Here is a 27,746-nt window from a genome sequence, read left to right as displayed (position 1 = left end):
GGGAGAGGGGGAGGAAGCCTAAGCGAAACGCCGAAGGGCCGCGCGTGCGCACAATTAGGCCACACGGCCCCCTCAGCGGAGTAAGAGGGAAAGCGGGGGGAGGGGGGAAGGATAGATCACGTGCGGCGCACTCCGCCAAGCCCGCCTCCTTGGCGCGCTGGTTGGCTTCACGTTTTCGTCCCCCTCTCAGCTGGTTGGTGGCGCGGCGCCGTCGCTCTCAGAGCTTTCCGTCTAAAAGGAGCGGGGAGGCAGGCAGGCGGGCGGCGCTGAGTGCTCGAGTTGGCTGCTTCACGGAGGCCGGAAGTAGTAGCCGAGTCCGTTAAACGGCGACGAGGCGGGGGTCTTTCCTTGGGCGCTCTTCGGCTTCTCGCTCCCGCGCGGCCCCTTTACTTCCGTTGGCTCCTTCCTTCCTGCTGCCTGCCCCGCCTCCCCTCCTCTTGCGCCCACCATGGCCGAGTTCGATCTCTTCGGCTCCCCTCAGCCGGCGGCGGGAAACGGAGCGCTGGGCGGCGGCGGCGGCGATGAGGACCCGGCCGCCGCCTTCCTGGCCCAGCAGGAGAATGAGATCGCGGGCATCGAGAACGACGAGGGCTACAGCATCCTGGAGAACGGCGAGGTGCCGGCGGGGATGCAGGAGGGGCTGTCCGCGGGTAAGCCCGAGGGGTAGGGGCGGAAAGCTTCGTTCGCTTCCTCGCAGTCACGTGATGGGTGGCACGTGTGAACGGGCTGACGCGGATATAGTTTCTCCGCCACGGCTTAGAACTCTTGCAATATTGGAGGGGTGGCGGCAACTGTGGAGTAGCGCGCTCATGTGGCGCTTGTTCGGAGACGGTGCGGAGTAGAGATTAAGGGAGCGAAGTAGTGAGGTGTAGTGGTTAGAGAGTCTTACATGGGCGAGACCAGTGTTCAGAACCCCCCACTCGGCCTTGAAGCTTAAGGCGTGACCTTGTGAGGGAGGCCAGTCATTGCCTCTCAGCCTAGCCTACATCGCAGGGTTGCTGTGGGAATGAGATGAGGAGGGGCAGAACCATATGCGCTGCCTTGGGAGGGAAATGCGACCGTCTGCATAGCCCACTTCTGGAACACGAGAATCACAGTACCTACAAGCTGCTACTTATTACACTTTGGCGATTTTCATTAGTGGGCAGCTACCTTCCCCTTTCCAGATTTATTTAGGAAATGAAGCCCTCCAGTAAAAAAAAAATCCACTCATTTGGATCCACACCCAACATTATGGCTTCCCAGCAATTAGCAAGCCAGGAGGCTTTGGGTTGCTTATAGGTAGGGCTTGATGGAGATGCACATCCCTATGTTTATTTCATTTTATCTTAGAAGACACACATTCTCAGAACATGGCAGCTCTTTTTAAATAATTTCACCAAAAATGTTGGTTTATATAAAGGTAAAGTTACCCCTGACCATTCGGTCCAGTCGTGGACAACTCTGGGGTTGCAGCGCTCATCTCGCTCTGTAGGCCGAGGGAGCCTGCGTACAGCTTCCAGGTCATGTGGCCAGCAAGACTAATCAGCTTCTGGTGAACCAGAGCAGCGCACAGAAACGCCGTTTACCTTCTTACCGGAGCGGTACCTATTTATCTACTTGCACTTGACGTGCTTTTGAACTGCTAGGTTGGCAGGAGCAGGGACCGAACAACGGCAGTTCACCCTGTCGCTGGGATTTGAACCACCGACCTTCTGATCGGCAAGCCCTAGGCTCTGTGCTTTAGATCATCTTAAATACGCAAAATAATCTCGGTAAACCTTTTACAACAGGGGCTACTTTTGCTGAGGCACATTCTGGTGATTGTGAACTGCAGTGTCAAAGCAGTAGGGGCTCACTTAGGGCTCTATAGCAAGTTCATGGGGGAGATGAGGCAGTTAGCTGGAAACTCTCAAGCCAAACTCTTAGTTACGTAGAATTATAGACTTGTAGAGTTTTATGGTACCCTGAGGATCATCTAGTCCAACCCCCTGTTGGGCTCAAATCACAACCTTGAGATGGAGAGTCTCATACTCAACCAATCACCTGCTGTGCTAGTGTTGCTCAGGGTTGCAACCTCCCAAAGCTTAACCCCACCCACCCAGGTTCTTAAAAACATGACTTTTTTTATTTCTGTCGCTCAATTTCTGCAGGTTTCATTATAGTAAATCTCTTCAATCCCATATTGTCCTCTGTTGATAGATATTTTCTCAGTCATACTAAAGCAATAACTTGATCTGTTCTGTGGTTTCCTGTTGAGTTTTTTGATCACATGACATATGTCTGTTAACACAGCTCCAATATTTTATCTATTCATTTTAAAACTTAGACCCTGCATATTTTCAAGAAGCCTTCAAGGTGTTTTTTTACAGCATTAAAATGGCCAGACAAGAGAGAGAGAATACACTGTTTTATGGAGTTTTGTTCATCTGTTTTATATACATCACAGTGGACTCTTCTGGGGAAGAAAATAATAAAGAACAATTAAAATATAAATTATAGACATACCATATATTCCGGCGTATAAGACGACTGGGCGTATAAGACGACCCCCAACTTTTCCAGTTAAAATATAGAGTTTGGGATATACTCGCTGTATAAGAAATACGACCTGGCGTATAAGACAACCCCTGACTTGAGAAGATTTTCCTGGGTTAAAAAGTAGTCTTATACGCAGGAATATACAGTAATTATAAAACATACAGATCGGCAGCATATAAGATGGTAATAATGAGAAATTATAGTTAACAAAACTCCAGAAAGCAATTAAATAAAGCATTGATCAAAAAAGGAACAGTAATCATAGCAGCAAAAACAAAAGGGAATAGGAAATGTGGGTTAAATAGTGCTTGAGGGAGAAATTCTTTTTTAATCATTGTATGTTTTGGTGGACTTGGAGGCTCTTCTGAGTTCTGAAAGGTGGTATAAATTGATTTTATAAAAAACAGGAGGTGAAATAATTTGCAGCAACACAAGAGATTACAGCAAACAACTTAACATATAACTGCAAAGCTGTCAAATGTAATTTAGAATAGCACAGAACATTGGATGCGTTGTACTTGCAGCAACGAAAACATGTGATCACTTCCCTCTGAAGCATAACTCAGCCTACATCTGCCCAGTAGCAATTTCTCCTTTCCTGTGAGAGCTGTCAAGCCCACAACATTGTGTGTCTTCTGCTCTCTGGCTGCAGCCTGCTTTTTAGTTTTTAGTTTTTGTTTTTTTTAAAAAGAAGAGTTTTGGCTGATTATTCTCACTGAGAGGCAGGCATAACTATGGATTGAGCTAGTTCTTCAGGGATCCCAGCGTCCATATATCATCAGCAATAAATGAACTTATCGAGTGCTAGAATGATTTGGGTAACGTGGTGGAGCCCAGTGAACTGAGTAATACTGTATTTCTAAAACTAAAAGTACTGGGTTTCCTTTGAAATATAAAAAAGAGAGACTGCTGGATATGGACTAGTTCTCCAGAAAATCTTTCAGAGACATGAAGCAAACAGCTGATATTGCCAACTGGTTAGATCCATACCAGTATCATCTCAGTGTACTCTTGAAACAGGTCTCTAGTATTCTAGGCTTCTCTCGGCTCTTTTAAAAAAAAGAATACCTAGATGCAGGTTCATTACAGCAATAAAGTATTAAAATGTCTTAAGATAAAGATAAGCTGCCCAGTACTAGTTCCTTGCAGTGTGGTTAAACTGACAGCAATAGCCCAGTAGCAAACATAAGTATTGGGCATAAGTAACGTTGACTCTGCAGCCTTACCCAGCTATATTTCTCTCCAGTGAGCTCATCTCTGGTATATCTAGTGCAGCTGAAGGAACGTGATGTTGCAGGCAGATTTGGGGGAAGTAAGGCATTGGTTTGGAGGCAATTAGACTTCCCCAGCCTTTGTCTTGTCTTAAAATGTTTCTCCTCTTACTCTCCTTCATATATAATTGAGAGCATTCCAGGTTTTAAGCACATGGATATGTTGCATGTCATGCCATGCATTTTCTAGATTTTGGATGCTTGGAATTATTAAATCAACTGGTTGACTTATCTTCCATCAGTGCAGAAAGGTGTCAGCTTCCTCTGGGACTGAAGCACATTTGGTGCTAGGAATTGGGAAAGCAAATGGTAAGGTGAAATTGAGCCAAATGAAACATCTGGTTTTTAAGGATTGGCAGTTCTCTGCTGCTTCACTTTTTCTAAAAACAAAAACTTCTGCATCATTAGGTTGAGACAGTTGATTGGAGAATTCCATATCTGCTGCCAGCTGCCTTGTAAGAAGGATATGTGAAAAGATGTTTGAGAGATGGATTCTTCTCTTCCAGCTCCTGTGGTTTTCAAATTGTAATCAGGGAAAGACAGGCTTATCGGTGAGATCAGAATTTAGCAGATCACTTGCCCATGTGCCACTGGAGAAGATGACGAATGGGTACAGCCACGAGAGAGCATTGACCATGTTCTAAATCACTCTTCCATGGGTATGTGGTTGGCCACTCAACATGGCCACTGGACTAGATAGGCATTTAGTCTGACCCAGCTCTTGTATTTTGCCGGGCAGCGATTTACACTTAACAGACCTAGTTAGTGCCACATGTGAGCCAGGGGTGTCTCTAGAACATGCCCCAGAAGCATCTGTAGCATTCTGGGGTAGTTTGGAAGATGCACACAAGTTTCATCAACCCAGAAATGGTTTCCTGAAGGTAAATGTTTGAATAGCTACTGGCCTACTTTATTGGAGGTTATAGTGCTGGCTGTTTTTAAAAACCCTAAATGGAGGGACCCAGGTGGCGCTGTGGGTTAAACCACAGAGTCTAGGGCTTGCTGATCAGAAGGTCGGCGGTTCGAATCCCTGCAACGGGGTGAGCTCCCGTTGCTCGGTCCCAGCTCCTGCCCACCTAGCAGTTCGAAAGCACATCAAAGTGCAAGTAGATAAATAGGGACCGCTCCGGCGGGAAGGTAAACGGCGTTTTCGTGCGCTGCTCTGGTTCGCCAGAAGCAGCTTTGTTATGCTGGCCACATGACCCGGAAGCTGTCTACGGACAAACGCCGGCTCCCTCGGCCTATAGAGCGAGATGAGCGCCGCAACCCCAGAGTCGGACACGACTGGACCTGATGGTCAGGGGCCCTTTACCTTTAAATGGGTGATGATTGGGATATGGTCCTTCCTGTCCCTTAAGATCAGAAAGGGAGGCCCTTTTGTATGATATATGTATGGCAGGCATATGGAAAAGGGCATTTTCCATTGTTTCACTAGGGTTGTGAAACCTGCTCTAGGACTGTTTTCTCTGGTGTCTCCTGAAGACATTCTGGTTTCTTCAGGCATTTTTTTTTTTTTGCTATGGTAAGATAAGATTGGCTGTGGTGTTGAAAGTGGCTTGACTTGCTCTTAATTTAAGCTGCTGGTCACTTGGGTTCTGCTTTTGAAAATGGAAAAGTGGAATCTAAATGAAGTGTCCTGATCTCAATAGTTACTGTTAGCACTTCAGAGAAAGATGCTTACTAGCACTATTTTCTTTGGCCAAATGACCCACACACTGTTTAAAAAACAGGAAATGGTAGTATAGAAAAACAATCTTTTGCACTACAATGGAAAAACATTTTCATGGAATGTCTGCTTTTTGTGACATTACAAATACGCTGATAGGAAGTTTGACTTGGACTTAATTCTTGTTTCAGGTGTTCTGGGCCAAACCTTCAGAAATAGGATTCACTTTAAATCTGGATAGGCTCTTTCATGAACTTACTATAGTTGATGGATAGAAACAGGGCATGTTTTAATAACGAAGTTGCCATTTTATGCATGCACAGTGGGACTTGCATTCCACTAAGCTTGGTAGAACATGCTTCTGAAGAAATTTCAAGTTTTATGGTGTTATGTGGAAAGATACCCAACTAGACTTGCTTAAGGTGCTAATGAACTCTTTTTATCTTAGAATTCTGAAAGGCTTTGCTTATTTTTGCATGTAGAAATTGCCTTTCTGCAGGTTGATATAAATAGGGAGAGAGAAGCAATGAAACTAGTTAAAACATTAAACGTACCCTCTCCCATTGCATACATGCCATTTGCCAGGATCCATCCCCTCTTCTGTTGAGGTGAGAGGTAAGTAGTAACCTGATTGGCTACCAAGATGCCTAAACATTTTGTACCCCTATCAGTGAGTTTTTACTTTCATTTGTGATACACTGGTAAATAGAAATATGTTGGCAAAGGCTGTCCAATTTCTTTCTTAATGCAGAGCGAAATTAACTAGCTACATGCGGACGAACTGCTTTTTTGCACCCATGTTAATTTTAAGCACTTAAGCAGGGAGAGCAGCTGGGGATTTTGTGGATTTACTTTTTATAACTCTAACCTTCCAGACCATCTTATTCAATTTGTTGCTATTGAAATGTGTGGCTTGTGCCAAGCTTGACTCTGATTTGGAATGAAATACGGTATCCCAGCGGTAGTTGTGGCATCTTAGGTGCTTTATTGAAACTACATTGTGAGTAAAATTACATAGTAAGAGTGACTGTTTTACGAGTGGGCGTCTATGAAATGATGCCCTGGAGTATCCCATAAGAGAGCTGATGACTCAGTAGCTTAGCAGCATTCCTCATATCTAAAAAGAACAGATATCCTGCAGTGATAGGTGATGGAGAGAAAATAACATTTCTTTGGATTTTCTAAAACTGAATTTCCCAGCGATCTTAATACTGTACACAGTTTGTATTACTACTGTCATTCTCATTTCTGGATATTCAATATAGATAGGCACTTCTAAAAGCAAATATTCAAATGTTTTATGAACAGCCATTGACAGATTCCTGTATCTGTCAATATGACTGCATCACCACATAGGACTGGTTGAAATACTTACCTGGGCAGTAGTTCTTGGGAGATGGAAGGGTGGACATGCACCCTTCTCCTCTGTACACCTAAAGCATGAGTAGGCAAACTAGGGTTGGCAATCTTTTAGCCCCAAGGTCCACATTCAGCAGCGGCTGAGCAGTTTGGGGTAGGGTGGCACAAATGGAGGGTCACTATGAAGGAAGGAGAATGGCAAAAGCTCTAGTAGTGTATCTTAAACATGTTCTTCGTTTTTGCCTTCCAAGGCTATTCCCTGAGCACCTCACAGCCATCGCTGTCATCTGACTAGTATGAAGCGCATTTTAGGACAGCAGGTGCTAAATAGTTCCTACTTTGGCCAAGCTTGCACAGCTTAGCATCTCTACTAGGGAGCATACATTTTGGTCTTACAGCTGTTTTTGAAGTAGTCGTCCCTTGGAAGTCAAACGGAATCCATTCTGGAAGTCCATCCGACTTCCAAAACGTTCGGAAACCAAAGCACAGCTTCTGATTGGCTACAGGAGACTCTTGCAGCCAATTGGAAGCCACAGAAGCCCCGTCAGACATTTGGCTTCCAAAAATAGTTCGCAAACTGGAACAGTCACTTCTGGTTTTCGATCATTCGGGAGCCAAAATGTTCTACTCCCAAGGTGTTTGGGAGTCAAGTTACAACTGTATCACCTTCATCACCATGTTACCAGTAGTTTATTACAGTGGTACCTTGGGTTACGAACGCGATCCGTTCCGGGTCGCAGTTCGTAACCCGAAAAGTTTGTAACCCGAAAAAGGCCCGAACCGCCGTTTTGCGCAAAGCGCGTGGCGAAAACACTTCTGGGGTTGCGCAGTTCGTAACCTGAGTTGTTCGCAACCCGAGGTGTTCGCAACCCGAGGTACAGCTGTAGTTTCCATAGTTAAACCATGGTCAAGATGGCTTACAACATGTAAAGATTTGCTCAATTAAAAAAATACCAGAAGTAGTCATAAGCAATAAATAAAAACATTTTAAAGTGGGGTTCTAGACTAGGGTTGGTGAACCATTTTAGTTCAAAGGCCCACACTCCTTTGTTTTGGGGGCCAAAAAAATACATCCATTCACCCATTCATTTTCTTACTCTTAGCCTGCCACATTAAGGCTTGGAAAGAAATTCCTCTTTCAGGATGCTTTTTTCCAGCCAGATTGTGTGGAGCCATTTTTGCTGGAGGCGGCGGTCACACTGTGCAGAGAGTTGCATCAATTCACATATCTCGCTAACCTTTGAACCTGCACAAAAAGTAGATTAGCACTGTTCTCGTATTGCAGATTGGTCGTGGTGAGACTGAACCGTAGTGGCTTTGTGTAAATCCCTTGCGTTCATTGCTGGGGTAAGAAGATTTGAACCTGGGACTCCTTGTAAGTCACTTCTTTTGCTCTTAAGAATTATTAAAATTGTACCTGCTTTTGTATTGGAAATTCCTTTTTAAAACCTTCAGGCTAAATGCATTTAGGTCTCTTAAAAGCCAGGCTGGTGGCGTCAGTCTTGAGTCGATATCTTCAAAGGATGGACCGGTGGTCTTGTTAGCATCGCTCAGTTTGAAACCACCCCAGAAAAGCAAATGTTGCTGTGATGGTTTAGGCAAGCACTGCACATGCTCCAAATGAGAAAAAGGAAAGAGAAAAGGGAGCAGGGTTAGGAGAAATATGTGTGCTATCTTTGCCGTCTCAGGATGCTTTGTGGGCTGTATTTGGCTTGTTGAGTCACAGGGTGCCAAGGCTTGACTTCAACCTTCCCGTTCTGATAATGTTCCCCCACAGATAAGATGGTTTTGGATATGTTAAAACAAAAACTGACCACGGGAAGCAACTGTTTGTTCTTTCTGGCAGCTCTTGATAGCTTGTGTCTCCTCTTTGTTCTTAGTTTGTGGAAATGGGTCTTGCAAATGAATCTACACTTAGCTGATCCCTTCCTTGGAAGATACTGAAAGCAGTATACAGTTCAGTACATTCGTACCTCTGAAGCCAAATGCCTTTAAACTTGAATGTTTTGGCTCCCAAACAATCGAAAACTGGAAGTGATTGTTCCAGTTTTTGAACGTTTTTGGGAAGCCGAAAGTCCGGCATGGCTTCCGCAGCTTCTGATTGGGTGCAGGAAGCCTTGCTTCTCGAACCGTTTTGGGAGTCAGACTCCCAGGATGGATTAAATTCAAGAACCAAGGTGCGACTGTACTGTACTTGCAGGGCAGTGTCTCTTCCATGTCTGACTGTGTGCTAGCTTATAAACCGGGCCAGCAATTGTTACCCAGACTCCTAATACTAAATAATGTAGGCATTGAAATCTACAATGCCGGGTGTTGTGTTTCTACGTCTGTGTAGTAAATCATTTCCTAGTGTCGTGCACCCTTTTGCACTGTTATTTTGCAGTATGAAGAGAGGGCAGTGTCTTGGGCCTGGTGAATTTTACTTAGAAGGATATGTCTAGATCAGGCACCCCCAAACTCGCCCTCCAGGTGTTTTGGGACTACAGTTCCCATCATCCCTGACCACTGGTCCTGTTGGCTAGGGATGATGGGAGTTGTAGTCCCAAAACATCTGGAGGGCTGAGTTTGGGGGTGCCTGGTCTAGATTGCTTTTCAAGCTTCCTAAACAACATGCAATGCCTTAAGAGACAGGAGTGGTGAAGAATACATTTTTAAAAGGGAATGGGAAACCTGTGGCCTTCTAGAACAGGCGTTAGCAACTTTTTCTGGCCGTGGGCCAGAGCATTCGCACGGACTCTTCATCTGTGGGCCGGACATGCGCAGAAGCGATTTCCGGTGTTGTGCTGCCCATGTCTGGAACACCAGAAATGGCTTCTGCGCATGTCCGCAGCTTCTGCGGCTGCGTAGACACTATTTCCAGCGCTGCTCGGCGAGTTGCCGCACTGCGCCAGTTTAGCACAGTGTGCGGGGGACTTGCTGAGCAGGCAGCTTGGTTCACGGGCGGCCTGTGGGCCAGATAAATGGCCTTCGTGGGCAGCATCCAGCCCATGGGCCAGACGTTGCCGACCTATGTTCTAGAAGTTGCCTGGCTCCAGCTCTCACCATCCTTTATAGTTTGTCTTGTTTGTAACTAGGGGGAGTTGAGAGTCTAGCTGCATGTCGGGACGCACAGTAGTGTTTTGATGTACTAAAACAAAGTAATTAAATCATTTACTCAGTGTAAAATATAAACCAGCATTTAAGCAACTAAGACCATAGATTTAAAAGTGAAGAGTGAAGAAATTAAAGCTTCAGTATTGCTAATTAAACACTGGTAAGCCTGATGAAAGAAATGTGCTTACTGCCTTCAAGTCTTTGGGGAGGGAATTCATCATGAGGTTGCTGCCACAGCATGTGCAAATACCTAAAATACATATTTTTCAGGCAGTCCCCCTTTTGTGCGGGGGTTAAGTTCCAAGGCAGTGTGTGCATCAGTGAAATAATGTATATTTGAAACACCCTTGAAAAAGACTGCAAGCACCCCTTTCTTCTCTCCCCCTTTTTGTGAGGGTTTTGGGTCACTCCTGGGTTCAGTGTGATGCACGTATGTGCAGTCATGCACATATTGAACGTGCATAAATGGGTTGCCTGTATTTACAAATAACTAAAATAGTACAGTGGCGCTGTGGTTAAACCAGAGTCTAGGGCTTGCTGATCAGAAGGTCGGCGGTTTGAATCCCCGCAACGGGGTGAGCTCTTGTTGCTCGGTCCCAGCTCCTGCCAACCTAGCAGTTCGAAAGCACGTCAAAGTGCAAGTAGATAAATAGGTACCACTACAGCGGGAAGGTTTCCGTGTGCTGCTCTGGTTCGCCAGAAGCGGCTTAGTCATGCTGGCCACATGACCTGGAAGCTGTACGCCGGCTCCCTCAGCCAATAATGCGAGTTGAGCGCCGCAACCCCAGAGTTGGTCATGACTGGACCTAATGGTCAGGGTTAGCGGAGTCTGTAACCCGAAGTGTTAGTAACCTGAGGTGTTTTTAACCCGAGGTACCACTGTATTGAATTTTATGATGATACTGAGTTAACTTGTTGCTAATTATGGTTTTAACACTGATTAAGTGCTGCCTTGGGAGTGAAGGGAGGATTACGAATACCTTAAATAAGTAAATGTATGCCGCACTGGCTATGTACTATTTCACCACTTTTGATAAATGCTAAGATAATGTTGCAAAGTATTTATCTATTCCTGTGCTTCTGATCCATATGTTTTTGAGAGTTCATAAAGGAGTGCACTTCTTCTGATGTTCACTAGTTCTATGAGGTGAAATTCAGAGCGACACTGAGATCACTGTCAGTGCAAGCGTTCCTGCTTGTCTGACGGCACAGTCTCCCCTCGTTCCTCCCTGCTGTGTTCTGGGAGAACCAGTGTGGGGTACAATGGAAGAGGGGGAATGCCCTGTTGCACTAGTGGGGCTCATTCCACTGGCTTCTGCTGGCACAGCTATTTAGTTGAATCTGGTCCAAATCTAATACACCCCCCCCAATTAATGCTGTATTCCAACACCTGCATAACCAGTTCATTGAGATTGCTGTAGAGCAGGGGTATCAAATGTGGTGCTGTCCAGTTGTGGACTACAACTCCCATTAGCCTCATTCTGCTTGGTCCGAGGTGATGGGAACAGAAGTAAACAACATCTGGAGCAGTGTTAGAAACACATATATATATAAGCTAGGTGCCAACTGGCCCCTTAAAGTTAGTCGCCAAAATGGAAGGTCTAGTTGCCATTTTGGGGCAATGGACTGACTGTGATTGATTCTCAGTTAAACATCTGGCTAGTTTAAATGACAACCTTGAGCCAGCTTAAGAGCTTTGAGAACTTAAAAGAAAAAAAGTCACTTGATCCAGGGACAGTCCACATATATATTGACCTATTCCAACCACTTTTTCTTAATTGTGGCTGCTGCTGCTCAGGCAGCACAGAGAAAAGCATTTTGGTTCCAGAAATTCATTTTGATTGTGCATTTAAATATGACTGATAGAATTCTACAGGATGGGGTATTAGTGTGTGAAAACAGTCCAGATCCAATTGTCCCCAGATGGTGGAGATGTCAGACACTATCCTGGCAGCCGGGCATCTTCACTTCGTTGCAAGTGGTCGAAAGCCAGGTGCAAAATTCGCCTGTGCCTGATCTGGAGGGCACCATGATGGCTACCCCTGTTGCATATCTTAGAAGAACTGAGAAGAGAATATTTTCTGCCTACATACTGAATGCTAGTGCTAAAGCATTCCAGGTGCTTCATAACCACAATTGTCGGATGCTTTTTACAATAACCTTGTATACAGTACAGTCCGAGATTATTGTATTGCAGCAAGGGCAAGGTAATGGGGGTGAGGTTGAAAAGTAACAGCTGCCCCAAGATCGCCAAGTGTGTTCTGGACTGTGATGAGCCTCTGAACAGGGTGCTTCTGCCTCGTGTTTGCCTCTGGTCTACATCATCCTCTTCCAATTCCCTGTTGAGAGTGTGCCTGAAGCCTGTGTCCTCGCAGCTGTGTAAAACCCTCCAGTCTTTTTCCTCCTTACATAGTCTTTGAACTGCCGTTATTGTCTGTAAAAACACTTTCTTGTAAAAAGAAAAAAGCTAACACAGATAAATTCTTCTTCTTCTACAGATTCAATTGACAGTGTGACGAACGGTGATGTCTACCAGGTAAATGGAAGTGAAATGAGCTTTAAAGCAGCTCTAGTTGCTGGATGACTCTCCTGATAAAGAGTTTTATTATTCCTCTGGCTTTTGCTCCCATCCAGACTGTCAGCAGATTTGCGCTCAATTGTCGTAATGGTGTTTGCCTCCTGCATGCCAGAGTTGGCAAAGGTCAACAAGCCGAGTCTTTAACTGAACAGGGGTGGAAGGGCCAGGCAAAGGGTTTTGTGGGTTAAAAGCACTGTCAGTCCTCCTCATCTGCCTCTCCACAGCCCACACACCCAAGAATGGGGAACTGAGGTGGATGAAAGGAAGAGCTCTAAAGGCTTCCATTACTGTCCTCGTGGGAAGAGGTCATCTCTTGCCTCTGTCTACACTGAAGGAAAAGAAGCAGAGATGCCTCAAAGCACTGGCAGAGCAGGGAATTAATCCGGAAGCCCTTCGATTGGGTACCAGTTGCCTGCTTCTGCCACAAAAAATGGATTTTAAAATGTGCCTGTTCCATTTTGGGAAGCTGTGCCTGGCACGTGATCGGTGTGTTTACAAGTGCATGTTTTTCTCTTTCTACTTTATTTTAATTTTTGCTACACTTGTACCCCATCTTTCCACCAAGAAACTATGGGTGGCATACATGGTTCTCTCCCTCCCTATTATATCCTCACAGCAACCCTTTGAGATAGGCTGCGAGAGGCCCAGGGTCGCCCCAGTGAGCTCCATGGCTGAATGGAGATTTGAACCTGAGTTTGCCACCCGCTAGTCTGGCACACCAACTATTAAAAGTATGTTGGTGTTTCAGCAGCAAGGGTGTCACATATCTCTCTGAATTTGTCCTTTTAAAGCAGCAGATGTACCCCTCTAAAAGTTTGGGTTTTGGAAAGCTGTGCAGCCTAACTAATATGGGTAGTTGTTAAAGATCAGTGACATCAAACTTAATGATAGTAGGGAAAATCCAACATGAACTAGGGATTTATTGTATCAGCTGCTTATTTTCTTCCATCACTTTGTATTTTGGAGGGAATTGTTAGATAATTTGTCTTGTCTTGGTGCATTCTATAAAACGCGGTTTCCAAAACTTGGGTCTCCAGCTATCATCCCTAGGTAGCAGGATCAGGGATGATGGGAACTGTAGTCCAAAAACAGAAGAAGACTCAAGTTTGGGAAACCCCACTATAAAACAACAGTCTTCTGAACACCGCTGGCTTGCTGTAAAACAGGTGATAGGTAACCAGTGTTGTGGGATGGGTGGAAGAAAAAAGACTTGTCAATATGTCAATTCAATTTGACATGTTCCTTGGGTACATGTCTCTTCCTGCTCCCCACACATTGTTGCAGGGGTGCAGTCCAGGTACCTCCTACAGGCTAGTATTGTGATGGTTGCTGACACAAGAGTTGCATCTGATCTGTTGATTAGGAGTGGAGGCAATTTAGGTTTACTATTTCATATAGTTAGGTAGGTAGTCTGGACTAGCAATTGAGGCAGGTAGCTCTTTTTCTTAGACCAGTCAGAAACCCTGCTTTATGCCCTTGTTTAAAATGTCGTCGTCCATCCCCCCTTCATTTGAAGCTGCTATCTTATGGCAGCCTCCCTGCGCTAGTCATTTTGCTCAAACTTGACCTGTTCTCTAAATCTCTTCATCCTTGGATCCTGCTAATTTTTAAAGTTTTTTACTACAAAAGAACTGCATTTTTATCCAATGGCTACCCTAAAATGACTGGTCTTTTTGTGTGGTTCAAGGAGAGTAACGGTCCGACGGACTGCTATGCAGCTATTTCGCAAGCTGATCGTTTGCAGACAGAACCAGAAAGTATCCGCAAATGGAGAGAAGAGCAGCTGGAGCGTCTAGAAGTACTTGGTAAGGGCCAAGGAACATGCACACTTCTACCCCTAGCGTCTGACAAGACCTAAAGAGCAGTCACGGTGCCTCCATCTCTTGTTCTGAGATGCAGTCAAGGGCCAGTTTGACCCCCATCCCAGTGTGAATAGCAGAATTGGTTGGGATCTCCTAGAATGCACTTCCCTCTCGCTTTTGCACATAAGAGGAGAAATCTATTAGTGCTTCTGTTGCAGTTCTGTTGGCCTCTGCTTGTCATTTGCATCAGAGACCTTGTCTGAACAGCCTCAGCACTGGGGCCTGCACTAGGGACTAGATGAGAAAGATCCTGGAGACTGTTGGTCATCGTCAGACTCTCTGTTGCCTTTCCCTTCTGTAGCACCTTTTGCCGTAATGGCCCATTTTAAAAATTGGTACCCTGCTTCTTCAGTTTGTTGTAATGGGCCAAGGAACCATGGTGCAGGTATTGGAAGATGGCTTTCCCTCAGATTGGTAGCAGGGTCCTCTTCAGCAACAGGAGAGGACCTGCCACCAATATGGGGGAATGCCATCTTCCAATGCCTTGGTTCCTTGGATCAACACAGGAAAGAAGCCTGATTCCTTATTGCCTTGTGGGCAGCATTAGGTAAACACAGAGTACACAATCAAATTTCTTGCCTGTAGTAACTCAAACACCCAGAAATTAATGCAAATGTATATAGTTACCCCATCTTGTATATTTGCATTGACAAAGCCAGTTTTTGTGTCTTGAATTCCTAACCTGGACTGGCTGACCTGCGGGGGTCATTTAACCAGTCCACTAGCCACCCCCAAACTGAGCCGTCCACTTGGTGCTTCCCCGTGTGCTGCGCTAAACCGGCGTTGTGCAGTGCAGGGACTCGCTTCCGTGGTGCCAGAAATAGCATCTGGAGTGAACTGGCCCGGTAAACCTTGCCGACCCCTGCTCTAGATGATGCTAGACTCCAACACCATCCATAATGGTTGACCGTGGAAGTTGGGATTCCACCAACCTTTAGGGCAGGTTTCCTCAACCTCGGCCCTCCAGTTGTTTTGAAGCTCAGAGGTGGCTATCTGGCAATCTTTGCAGCCACATCTAGTCCATGAAGCAATTCATTTGACTCTTGGCTGTCCTACCAACTTATTAATCGAGAGTATAATGAAAGTTTACAAGTAAAACTGAAAGAAGGAAGAGGGGCTTCGTAAGCTGGAGGGAGAGAGGTTCCACAGGTAATCTTTTTCTCATTTGGCTTTTGAATAAAATGCTGAAGACCTTCATTTCTGGGTGGCACAGATTTGATTAGAGCCTGACAATCCATGAAAGGATGTAGATTGTACCGCAAAACAGACTTACTCCCTAGTCCAGGGGTCGGCAGCCTGCGGCCCATGAGCCACAAGCGGCCAACGGGGGACATCTGGAGTGAACTGGCCCGGTAAACCTTGCCGACCCCTGCTCTAGATGATGCTAGACTCCAACACCATCCATAATGGTTGACCGTGGAAGTTGGGATTCCACCAACCTTTAGGGCAGGCTTCCTCAACCTCGGCCCTCCAGTTGTTTTGAGACTACAATTCCCAGCATCCCTGACCACTGTCCTGCTAGCTAGGGATCATGGGAGTTGTAGGCCAAAAACATCTGGAGGGCCAAGGTTGAGGAAGCCTGCTCTAGGAGCATCAGTTCCCCCTTCCTTACATAACCCCTGGCAATCTTAGTCAACTGATCCTGTCTGCCCATACATTCAAGCAACTCTTGCAACCGAAGGGGCTAGGAAACTTCTCATTTAAAAAGAAACAAATGAGAGCAGAGTTAAATGTTTAAGAACTGCTGTGGGTGTTGGTCAGTCTGGTGAACATTTGCAAAATTACATGGAGAGTTTGAGAAATGGAGACAGAACAGTCAAACTTGTTCTGCCAGTTGAGCTTGTGTACCTGAAGCTAATGCTTATCTGTGAATTCAAACCATTGAACCCCTCTGTCCCTGCTCCAACAGCCCTTTAATCCAGCAGTGTTACGGTCAACACCCGGAGTATTTCGGATATCAAGCTGACTGGTTTCTGCTAGTGTGGTGACTCTTTGCCCTCCAGCAGCTCCCTGCCTCCCAAAGCCTTTGCCTACTTATAGTTCAGAATCTTAGCTATATTTAGCTCTCAGAGCAAATGTCTGTTCATTCTCGTCTGCCTCTGTTTTAAAAGATGCAAACTCTCGAAAGCAAGAAGCAGAGTGGAAAGAGAAGGCGATAAAGGAGTTGGAGGAATGGTATGCGAGACAAGATGAGCAGCTACAGAAAACGAAAGTGAACAATAGGTAAGGCGGGTTTGCCAGTTCTCTTGTGTGTCCTGGAGGGGACTGAGAGGTGACTCTGGATCAGCTGCAGCCCAGTTGGCGCACACTGGTGTATGGCCTAGTGCCTGCATGGTGTTGGCCCCCTGCAAATCAAAAATTGTAAGTGGGAAACCAGCCTCCAGAATACCCAGCCCTATGTCCTCCCCTCTCTTGTGTGAATTCCTCTGCCACCCCCTTCCATTGCTTGCCATTTTTAACTTTGGTGTGGTTATTACTCTAAATGATGGATGATTGATCCCCTTCTTCCCTTGGACAGAAATGGCAAGGAAACGGTTATTCCCAAGGTTAGGATGGGTTGTGAATTTGCAGGAGGCTGCCATTGTGCCTGCACCGGATCCCTTATGATAAGCCCGACTGTTGCCAGAGTCCTGTGGGTACCGCTCCCAAAGATCAGACCTTGGTTATGGCATGCTGCTATTTGTATAGGCAGAACCCTGTAATATGCAAGTTAAGAATGCCATATTCCTTGTACAATAATGGGGAAGGCAAAAGAAGTACAGTGGTACCTTGGTTCTCAAACTTAATCCATTCCAAAAGTCTGTTCCAAAACCAAAGCGTTCCAAAACCAAGGCACGCTTTCCCATAGACAGTAATGCAAAACAGATTAATCCATTCCAGACTTTTTAAAACAACCCCTAAAACAGCAAATTAACATGAATTTTCCTATCTTAGGAGACCATAGATCCATAAAATGCAGTATAAAATAAAAAGACAGTATTGTATTGTAGATGATAAAAATTAAAAATATTTTTTCTCTCTTACCTGCACTGATGATAGTCATTGTTTGGATGGGGGCCTTTTATCCATTTCTGCAGTCACACAATCAATCAATCAATGAATCAATCAGTAGCTGAACTGGGTTCCACACAGTCACAAAAACAAATTAACTGAAAAAGCCACAAAAATGCAAAATAAATACCAAAAACAATAAGCTCCAAACTTAATCCATTCTGAAAGTCCGTTTGACTTCCTAAATGTTCGAAAAGCGAGGTGCAGGCACCTTGGAAACAATAGCTGACAGCCACATTGGTCGTTTGGCTTCCGAAAAATGTTCAAAAACCAGAACACTTCTGGGTTTTTGGCGTTTGAGAACCAAGGAACTACTGTATTACAATGCTAAGCAGCCCTTCTAAGAGCTACATGGTTCTTTCCCATGTGTCCTTAAAAAACAACAACACCTAACTGCTCATGGCAAGTCTGGAAAAGGAAAAGGTGATATGCTGAATTCAGAATACTTGCGGTTTCTCATGCCAGCAAGGTGAACAGGCTTTATCATGCAAGTCAACAGGATCATGAAACTAGGCCACACAAGCTGCTCAACAGTCTCCCGTGCTGTGTAGTAATCCTCCTTTTATTAAAGGGGCTTATTTCTGTAGTAGTTGTGATTCTTCAGGGCAAAAGTCTTTTTCAAAGAGAATGGGTAAAAGAAAAAAATGCAGGGTCTACCCAAATCTTAGAGCATGTCTCAAAAGAGCCAATGGCCAGGATTCAAGGAGTTAGAACTCTACTGGTTATTAGTCCTGGGGAAGCCAGTGTAGAGCTGGAATGCTTGCCAGTTTTATGCCAGTATTAATTTAAAACCCTTGGCATTGTCTGGGCTTTCTTCTCAAGCCGTATGCTTGGACGCATAATAATGGCAGCAATGATTCACTAGGACTCAGGCAATATCCACTGGGTATCCTCAGCCGATGGAAGTTGGTGGAACCAGTGAGACTTCAGTAGAACACGAATGCCTAATTGTATTCAGTGTATCTTGCCCTGAGACCCTTTTTTGTATGTTTGTTGCTGAAGGCCTCCTTTATAAATGAGCTACGGTAACAAATAAATACTCCATTGTAGGACTCCCTGAGAAGTAGTAAGCAGGCCACTCATTTAATTGAGCTTAAGTGTACTTTGCTCTCTGGTTACGGTGTATTGACTCAAGGTATTGTGGGTGGGGGGTATCTTAGAGGAGAAGATTTTGTAGTACAAAATCTGGTGGTGGTGGTATAAATTAGCAGGGAGATAGCCTGGTCTTTGTCTGCTTATTGCGCTTAGCTGATAATTCTGTCCTTTTCCCCCTCTCGTTTCCCCCCACCCCCGACTTTCTATAAACAGTTGTCTTTTATCTTAAGAACCAACTCTCGAATCTAGTAGAAGAGAGCTGCTTCCTCCTTGTTGAAAACTACAAACAGCCAAAGGGGGAAAGCAGAATTTTGTCATTCCTCAAAAATGTTCAGGATGGTGTCCCTGAAGTCACCTTTACTGTTTTGCCAACAACTTCTGGTGCGTTTTAGGCTAAAATGTGGCTATTTATCCAAGGCTGTGGATGGAGCTTTGTGGCCAAAATGTGGATTTGAACCCAGGGCATCCTAGTGCTATTTACTAGTGGCAGATGAGTCAGTGGTAGCACAGGTTTTTGAACCCTGCTTTTGCTCCTTTTTCATATCCTAGTAAGGCAGCTGGGTCTATAAAACCAAAAACTGAAATAATGGGCTAATGCTGCCAATTTCTCCAAAAGTCCAATACAATACAAGCAGCATGCAAGGGCACAAGATTCAATCAAATTTCCATCAAGTATTATTAGTACAAAAAGAAAACAATAAGAGAACCATATACAAATGCTGACACAGAAGCCAAAACCAAACATATACAAATAAATACCGAAAGGCAAACCAGTCTTTATGGTCTTTGAGGCTATATAGCGGTCAGCAAAGTGGCAGCAGGTCGAACGAAGGGTCAATGATAGACAGGCTCGAATTTAGTTCGAATACTAATAAGACCTGGTTTATACCACCAGTGAATGTATTATTAAACATAACAGAAAGCAGAAGGAGAAACTACTGAAGAAGCCCGTCATATGGGCGAAACAGGTGAAAAACGCCGGCAGCCTGTCTATCATTGATCCTTCGTTCGACCTGCTGCCACTTTGCTGACCGCTATATAGCCTCAAAGACCATAAAGACTGGTTTGCCTTTTGGTATTTATTTGTATATGCTATCTGCTTGACGTTTGGTTTTGGCTTCTGTGTCAGCATTTGTATATGGTTCTCTTACTGTTTTCTTTTTGTACTAATAATACTTGATTGAAATTTGATTGAATCTTGTGCCCTTGCGTGCTGCTTGTATTGTATTGGACTTATGGGTCTATAAAACCAACAAGTTAAAAATCTACCACATCCACAGTAGGCTATTTTTGTTTCAGGTGACCAATAATTCAAATTAATACTAATATATTTCTGTGTAGGATAGCTCAGAATTCCTACAGCTGCATTTTTTCTTCTTTCTCCCCCACTTTTTGTTTGTTTCTTAACACATCAATAAAATATCACACACATCCAAGTCCTATAGCATTCAGTTACCTCTTGGATTGGTCATGGAATTAAGGATTATTTCTTCCTTTCATTGCTAGGCTCTTAAAATAGAATACTGAACTTGTCTCTTACTTGTACAAATACGTGAACTGTTTAAAAAGGGGGACGGCATAACAGAGCACAAGATGTCACAGGGCAGTTTGCTGGTGCAGACATAATGCTTGCCTGTACCAGCCACGTTGCACAGATTGGGAGCCAGCTTCGTGAACTTGCGCTCGTTTGCTTTCTGGCACAATTCTCTTCCTTTCTTGGCCTTAACCAAAGCACTAACACAAATGCCTAATGCAAGCCCAGGGCCCTAGTTAGTCATAGTTTATAAATCTATTCCAGTGGTTACAACCAGAGTGCCCTGGTTTGCATTGGTGCACCTGTAATGCAGAACCAGAGGGAAGGCCTGGGCTGGGAGGGGTGGGGTGGTTGACTGACTCTCAGTATGAAAATGATGGTGTGTCGGGAACCAGCCTTGTACCCGCTCTGGGCCAGAAGCATCCTTTTAACGACGCGTAAACCATTTTCCTAATATTTTTCCTGCCTATGAATTTAATATTTCTAAGGTCTTGTTGCATGTTTTAATATATTAAGCCTAACACAACTACAGCTGTTTTTTCCCTTCTGCTTATTCTTCTCTTTTTCTCTCCTGCCTGCTTGCCTCTTCTGTGGACCACCTTGCCACTTAGGGTGGCAGATGAAGCTTTCTTCAAACAACCCTTCGCTGACATGATTGGTTATGTGTATGTTGCCTAACTACTGTTTTGTTTGTTTGTTTGAACCATTCTCCATCAGTTTCAGTTAGCACTTCTGATCTGTGAGGCTGACTGTTCTCAAAGCGTCCCGAGAACAAACAACTTGAGGCAGAGAGGCATGTTCTCAAGCCACCAGGATGTGGGAAGGATGTGGGGCAGGGCTTTCATTCATAAGATGGAAAGGCATATTTAGTGGTGGTGATAAAGTAGGAAGGAATACTGAAGCTCAGAGGTGGCTATCTGGCAATCTTTGCAGCCACATCTGGTCCATGAAGCAATTCATGTGACTCTTGGCTGTCCTACCAACTTATTAATCGAGAGTATAATGAAAGTTTACAAGTAAAACTGAAAGAAGGAAGAGGGGCTTCCTAAGCTGGAGGGAGAGAGGTTCCGCAGGTAATCTTTTTCTCATTTCGCTTTTGAATAAAATGCTGAAGACCTTCATTTCTGGGTGGCACAGATTTGATTAGAGCCTGACAATCCATGAAAGGATGTAGATTGTACCGCAAAACAGACTTACTCCCTAGTCCAGGGGTCGGCAGCCTGCGGCCCATGAGCCACAAGCGGCCGACGGGGGACATTTTAACGGCCCACGAGCCACTGCCGAACCTAGCTGCCTGCTCGGCAAGTCCGCACACGCTGCGCTAAGCCGGCGAAGCGGGGACTTGCTTCCATGGCACCAGAAATCGCGTCTGCGCAGACGCGATCCGGCCCATGGAGCGATCTCCGCAGGAGTGAACCAACCCAGGCGAGGTAAACCTTGCCAGCCCCTGCCTAGTCTGACAGCTGATGAGAGAACAGCATGGTTTCTGTTACTATATGGGAGTTGGCCATCCATGCTGTGTCTGAAATAAAATGGTAGGATTCAACTGCTTCTAAGTCACACTGCTGAGTTCTGTAAGTCTTGTAGGAAGCAGGTCTGCCTGAAAGGGAGCTGTCAAAGGTATGTTGGAAAGGAAATGCCTCTAACAAAGTGCAGTTGATATTTTTCCCAACCAAATTAAGCTGACACGTATTTGGAAATCTGAAGATTGGAAGAACCAGTGCTAGGTTATTTCTGTGTGCCACCAACTAGGTGCTAAACAGCAACATATTGTGCAGTTTAATAATAATAAAAATTTTATTTATACCCCGCCCTCCCCAGTCAAAACCAGGCTCAGGGCGGCTCACACCAATAAAATTACAGTAAAACATAAAAAAGCAATTGATTAAAATACAGATTAAAATACAGTATTTAAATTTAAAATGCAGCCTGATTTTAAGTAGTCCATAAATCCAAGCCATGAGGGAGGAAAACACAGGGGTCAGACTAAGTCCAACCCAAAGGCCAGGCGGAACAGCTCTGTCTTGCAGGCCCTGCGGAAAGATGACAAATCCCGCAGGGCCCTGGTCTCCTGTGAAAGAGCGTTCCACCAAGTTGGGGCCAATACTGGCCATATAAAGTTGGGTGCCAGGAGCATGTCCAACTTCAGAGCAGCATGTGTGCTATAATAGCTTTTAAAAGCTGTGCTTGATGAGCAGTAAGTAATATATAAAACACAGGATAGGAGTCAGTAGGAAGTGCAGAAGGCTTGGATGCATTTTATCAAATTAATTGATTAAAATGCCAATTATGTTGGCATGAAGTATGGTAGGACTGCTATATACTACATGAATAGGTCAGATTCGTTGCACTGCATATAGGGAAGAAATAAGCAGTATGTGGAAGTCCTGGAAGTTAGACTTTTTTTTACTCTAATATTAGATTCATTTGGCTGATATTCATCTACACCACCCTCAAATCTACAGGATGACCATTTCCATACTAGGAGTGCTTGCACATGTGATGTTTCTTGGTTGGTTGGTACTCTGAATTGGGAAGTCTTCCACCCTGCAGTGCACATACTAAGAAGGTGATGATCCCTATGCTGGTTAATGGTAGTCAAGACTGAGGAGCAGGATCATCATGGGAGGCAGAGCTGTTGCCTTGCCAAATAGTGGCAGTGCTTCTAAGCCAGCCTTCCCCAGCCATGGGTCCTGATACGTTGATGGATTACAAAACCTGTCATTCCCAGTCAGCATGGCCAATGGCTGGGGATAACAGGAGTTGCTGTCCCGCAACATCCGGGGACCCAAAATTAGGGAAGGCTGCTCTAAGCAATAAAAAATCAAGAGCAACACAGTGCCCTTGTTGTTTGTTTCATTTTTGAAAGCCGTCACCTGAGTGACAAGATCAGGAGGCGGAAGAAGTTGCTCTGCCTCCATCTTTGTGGGGGCAAGCTTTATTTGATTGACATGGCCCCACCCAAATGACCAATTGGGAAATAGCAGATCAAACTGGGAACCCCTTACACATCAAATCCTTCCTGTTTCACAGGCTGTCTGGGCCACCAGGAGAGATTTCGTGACAGCACCTGAAGAGGCAGATAGTTCTTGCATGCAAGTTTCTGTTTCGTGTCTTGTATTTAAAGGCCCCCTTCCCCGATGGAAATTTGGTTTGACAGTTACCTGGAATAGTGTTGGACTTGTGAAATGCTGGACTCACAGGTGGTGTTTGCCCTTTTCTGTTAATGCAGAAGGACTTGTTTCCCGTAGCCAGTGGGGGAGAAAATTCTGCAGTGCCATTGCTGCAGGATAACATGGATGGCATGTTTTCCTGACTGTAGATGGTGCTGCAAGAAGTGCATGTCTGGCCAGCTTTACTTATCATCTGCATTATGCTCATTTTCATTTTCTATATCTGACTTAAACTCTCCTTTTTGTTTCTCTTCACCTTTAAGCACAAACATAAACCATCCTTGCTACAGCCTAGAACAGTTAAGTAATTTCTTCACTGCCCCTTAAGTGTCTTGTCACATGAAATAGCAGTGTTGTAGTGACCCCCTCGTCATCAGTGGTGTTTGTAAAATACAATCATCCTTGTGAACTGTGCTTAACCTCATGGGATCCATCATCATTGCTTCTTTTCTATACTGCTTGTTGGAGTAGATGAAGTCATCCTCTTCCCTCTCCCATTATTAGGGTGCTCACTGCATCTGCCCATGTGTGAAATCCAGGGCATCACTGTTTGCTTTAACCAGCCGTTGGGGGTGGGAATCACTTTGTTCATGCAATATGGTTAGCAGTGCACCAGTGTTGGAAGGATAACATAGATTCTTATAGAGATGCCCACTGAGCACAACTGTGTGTATGGAGGAATAGGCAAAGTTATCCTCTGAGCTGACCTTTTGTTGATCTCTCCTGCTCCAACCGATACCATCAAGTCCATAGCACTTACAAGCATGAGGCCTGTGACTCTTTTGCTGCTTCACCATAGCATTGGAAATGCTGTCATATACTCTCTTACAACATGGTTTTGTGAGCCTCGGAAATGGTGGCATTTGAAAACTTTAAGGGCAGTTTTTAGCACAAATTCCAAGCATACTCAACTGGGATGGTTAGCGCCCCCCCCCCCCGAATCTGTGCCCTATCCCAAACTTGAGGATGATGAGGAGATTGGAATCTTGCCTGACCCTACCAGTTAATCTGAATTCTGTGCATTGGATGATGTCATGTTTGCACAGGGACCTCTGCATGTAAAGTCCACCCTTTTGGGCCCCAATTACATAAACTGCACACCTTGATTTTGTGGCAGACCCAGTCTCCCTCACTATACATAGTCGGTGTCTGCATAGGACATCAGTACCCTTTAACAACATCACGAAGCTCCCTTGTAGTTCAAGGCTGGGTTTATACTGTTCTCTTAAATCAAACACCTGTATTCCAACATTTTACATAGCTTCTCCGCTCCTGTGGGCCTGACTCGCTGCCCCATCTCCCTTGTCAGGACTTTTTGGGGTGGAGGATGTGGGGGAAGTCCTCAATGTGCTACAGTTGACTTGAAGTCCATCGTGTGTAGGGGCGAGGGATGGATTCCAGGGGCTCCTGGGGGCAGGAAATGTGCACGGATGAAATCAAACATTGCACTGCATTGCTTCTAGGGCAGCTGAAGAAGCCTTTGTGAACGATGTTGACGAATCTTCCCCAGGCACTGAGTGGGAACGCGTGGCTCGGCTCTGTGACTTTAACCCCAAGTCAAGTAAGCAGGCAAAGGATGTGTCCCGCATGCGCTCGGTGCTGATTTCACTCAAGCAGGCTCCGCTGGTTCGCTGAAGGGGAAAGCGCACGCCACACTACAAATGCAATATCTTTAACTTTACTCAGAGAAGCTGTGTTTGCAGTAATTGGATTAATTATGTTTCAATGTTTTTTTGTTTTTTTGTTTTTTTGGACCAAACCTCATGACGTACTTAGAGTTTGATCATTGTTTTGTGATTGCATGTTTTTTTTTCTCCTCCTCCCCCCTTATCCGTGTCCTCCTGGTTGTACATACTGGGAAGAGACGTCAAGAACTGTAGTCTTTGGGCTCTGTGGTGCAGAGACTTCACTTTCAACTGTACTGAAAATTAAAGATCTGTTTAAGCGGCACTCTTGTGTGGGATTTAATAAGTCAAGGCAACTTCCTTGTGAAAGCTTGCACAGTAGCTAGGCTCGGGACTGTATGGGTGCTAATTTTAAAGAATGTGTTTTGAAGCAATCATGTTCTTAATGGTCCTATTTTTACAGTATCATCCAATGCACGGATGCGTTGTTTTTTTTACAAGAGACGTTGCCCCCTACAGCTGTGCCTTCAGTGGAATAAGCTTTAGCACCAGGTATTAAGGCAGATAGTTTGGGGTTTGTTCCATACATTCCCCCCTCCTCTAACTGCTAGCTTAATGTAGAGCTGTGGTTTCTTTCTGAACTGCTGCTGCTCTTGGTGTGTTTAGAGGAATGGTAGAAAAACTGGAAGCGGTTAACAGAAACTGGGTTCAACAAATGGTAGGTAGGTAGGTTTGGGGATGGGGGATGCCCCTGGTGCAAAAAGGTTTTCCAAATCCAGAACCTGAGGGCACTTTTAATTATTTTCCAGATGGCAGTAGGGACAATTCCTTCAGTGGCAGAAGTCATTCTTAAGTGATACAACAGGAAAAACCTGTAGCTGGTGAAATTGTATGTGCTGTCAAAGAAACAAATGGCTGGAACTTGGCAATGCTGTTCTTAGCATGTGGCAATAGTTTATCTTTCTGCCTAAAAGCCACCTCCAAAAGGTGTAACTGCTGTTCTTTTGAGGGCAACGTGGATTGTTTTAATTCCTGTGTTGGACTCCAGAGGCAGAGGCAGTCCTATTAAACAAGCATCCTATTAAACAGCCAGTCTCCTAGGGAAAATGTCATCTACCCCCTTGTCCCACCTTAACCAGAAAAGCTGCCCCCCCCCCCCGGCAACTGTCATTGAACAGACTTCCACATTAATACTAACACAGGCTTTCTTCCGTTGTACTGCTAGCTTGTTGGGGGTGGAGGGGTGAGAGGCAGTCTCCACATAGGAGCTGGAAGTGTTTCTAATTTCAGGAATGTCTCCTAGCTTGCCCTACCCAGTGGCATAGGAGTGTACTGTGTTGGCAACCTCCACATTTCTCACTTATGGAGTCCCCAATCTCCTTAGTGGCTGGCCAGAGGGACAACCTCTCAAGTGTGGTTTAATAGTTGTGTTCTGCACATGGCTAAGTAGGCCAGGTGTGGGAAAACATTGCTCCCCAGAAGATGCTGAACTTCCAACACTATCCCCAGCATGAATGGCAGATGTTGCATAACTCTGTCAGTAGAGCATGAGAGATTTTCCTGCATCACAGGGGGTTGGACTAGATGACCCTTATGGTCTCTTCTCTACAATCCTAGGATTCTAGATGACCAGGGATGATGGGAGTTGCAGTTCAACAAAATGTGGAAGGTCAGAGGTTCCCTGCATCTGAGCTAGGCCTGTGAATGAATAGGCACCACAAGTACCTGCGCTGCAGCCATGTTGTGCATCTTGCTCAGATAACACTAGGGGCCCAAATATTATCTGTGGCTAGGAGTTCATTTTACCAGATTTGTCAGCTGTGTCAATTCTTGCTGGTAACTCACAAGCTGAATACCAGTGTTATATACAGCTTCACTCCTTTAAATTTGGCAATAGGTTGATGTGTATGGTTTCTTTAGACTACATTAGTGATGTGTTCATTGAAAATGAAATAATTCCAGAAACTTGGGGGACATACTTAATAGCTTTCATTTTTATTTAAACCTTCACTGTTCAACGTAACACATAACCTACGTAAACCTTGTCTTTCAATGTAATTGGTAGGTCAAAGAGTAAAATGGTACAAAATTAATTTTAAGATGCAAACTAGGCTTCTATAATGAGGACAATGTTCACATCCTCGGTGTTCATGGTTACCCCCCCCCAAAAAAGCAATACAAAATGGCAATGAATCTGATACAGTAGTTCTCTACTGATTTAATGTTTTGCACTCATCACTTGTGCATAAATGGTTATACCAGAGAAAGATGCTTGTCACTGCATCAAAGGTGATTACTTCATAAGGAGTCAAACAACAAATGTAATTTTTTAACAGGAAGGGACATGATTCACCTCTAAAAGCAACATGGTTGGTATTCAGCTTATTAAGAGATCTACTGCCCTTTGCCAGAAGGGTAGTTTATAATTACAGCCCCCAAACACAATTCAAAAATAATTATCTCGATATAGTTAATAAAAGCAGCAGTTTCAAGCAGCTCATAAATTCATTCCATCAGAGTTTCCCCTCATCCAAAAGCCTACTCAATGTGGTACGCCTTCACTAGTTTGTGGAAAGAAAATAATTATGTGGCTGTTACAGTCACCACAACAGTAAGTCTAGGTGTTATCCCCACCCCCACAACAGTGGGGATTATTACCTTATTCTTAATTTCATTTCTATAACACTTTATATTTTAAAGAAAAAACATTAAAGCACCAAATAAAACAATCCAGTAGAAAACAAATTCAAGCTTCAAGATTTCAGATCCTTCTCTGACATTTTCCTTTCTCCATATTTACGCACTTAATTTAAGTAGCTGCCCCATAGCAGTATTCTAGGAAGCCAGTGTGGTGTAGTGGTTAGAGTACTGGACCTGGGAGATCATGACTGAGTGGGGATTTGAACCCTGAAGCTCACT

General features: G+C 44.6%; 1 protein-coding gene across 3 annotated transcripts; it reads left to right on the top strand.

Annotated features, from left to right (window-relative positions):
- The first annotated feature begins 219 nt into the window (after positions 1-219).
- CLTA (clathrin light chain A) lies at positions 220-26,987 on the top strand. Of its 3 annotated transcripts, XM_035140908.3 has the most exons (7): positions 220-650; positions 12,408-12,445; positions 14,175-14,292; positions 16,461-16,572; positions 20,641-20,694; positions 23,466-23,501; positions 24,666-26,987. In XM_035140908.3, the coding sequence occupies exons 1-7, from the start codon at positions 449-451 to the stop codon at positions 24,835-24,837; spliced, it is 732 nt and encodes a 243-aa protein (XP_034996799.3). In that variant the 5' UTR covers positions 220-448; the 3' UTR covers positions 24,838-26,987. The 3 variants fall into 3 exon arrangements, with proteins under 3 accessions (XP_034996799.3, XP_034996800.3, XP_034996801.3); XM_035140909.3 differs by lacking the exon at positions 20,641-20,694; XM_035140910.3 differs by lacking the exons at positions 20,641-20,694; positions 23,466-23,501.
- Positions 26,988-27,746: the final 759 nt, after the last annotated feature.

The sequence above is a fragment of the Zootoca vivipara genome, chromosome 15, assembly GCF_965207765.1.
Source record: "Zootoca vivipara chromosome 15, rZooViv2.hap1.1, whole genome shotgun sequence".
NCBI lineage: Eukaryota > Metazoa > Chordata > Lepidosauria > Squamata > Lacertidae > Zootoca > Zootoca vivipara.
The sequence above is the reverse complement of the archived record's forward strand: the minus strand, read 5'-3'. Positions and strand labels throughout refer to the sequence as shown.

What these genes read in the sequence shown, in the direction of transcription:
- CLTA (XM_035140908.3), top strand. Translation starts at nt 449, where the DNA reads ATGGCCGAGTTCGATCTCTTCGGCTCCCCTCAGCCGGCGGCGGGAAAC. An exon ending in CGAACGGTGATGTCTACCAG is followed by an intron (nt 12,446 to 14,174) that starts GTAAATGGAAGT and finishes GTGTGGTTCAAG; the next exon opens with GAGAGTAACGGTCCGACGGA. An exon ending in GCTGACATGATTGGTTATGT is followed by an intron (nt 20,695 to 23,465) that starts GTATGTTGCCTA and finishes TTCACCTTTAAG; the next exon opens with CACAAACATAAACCATCCTT.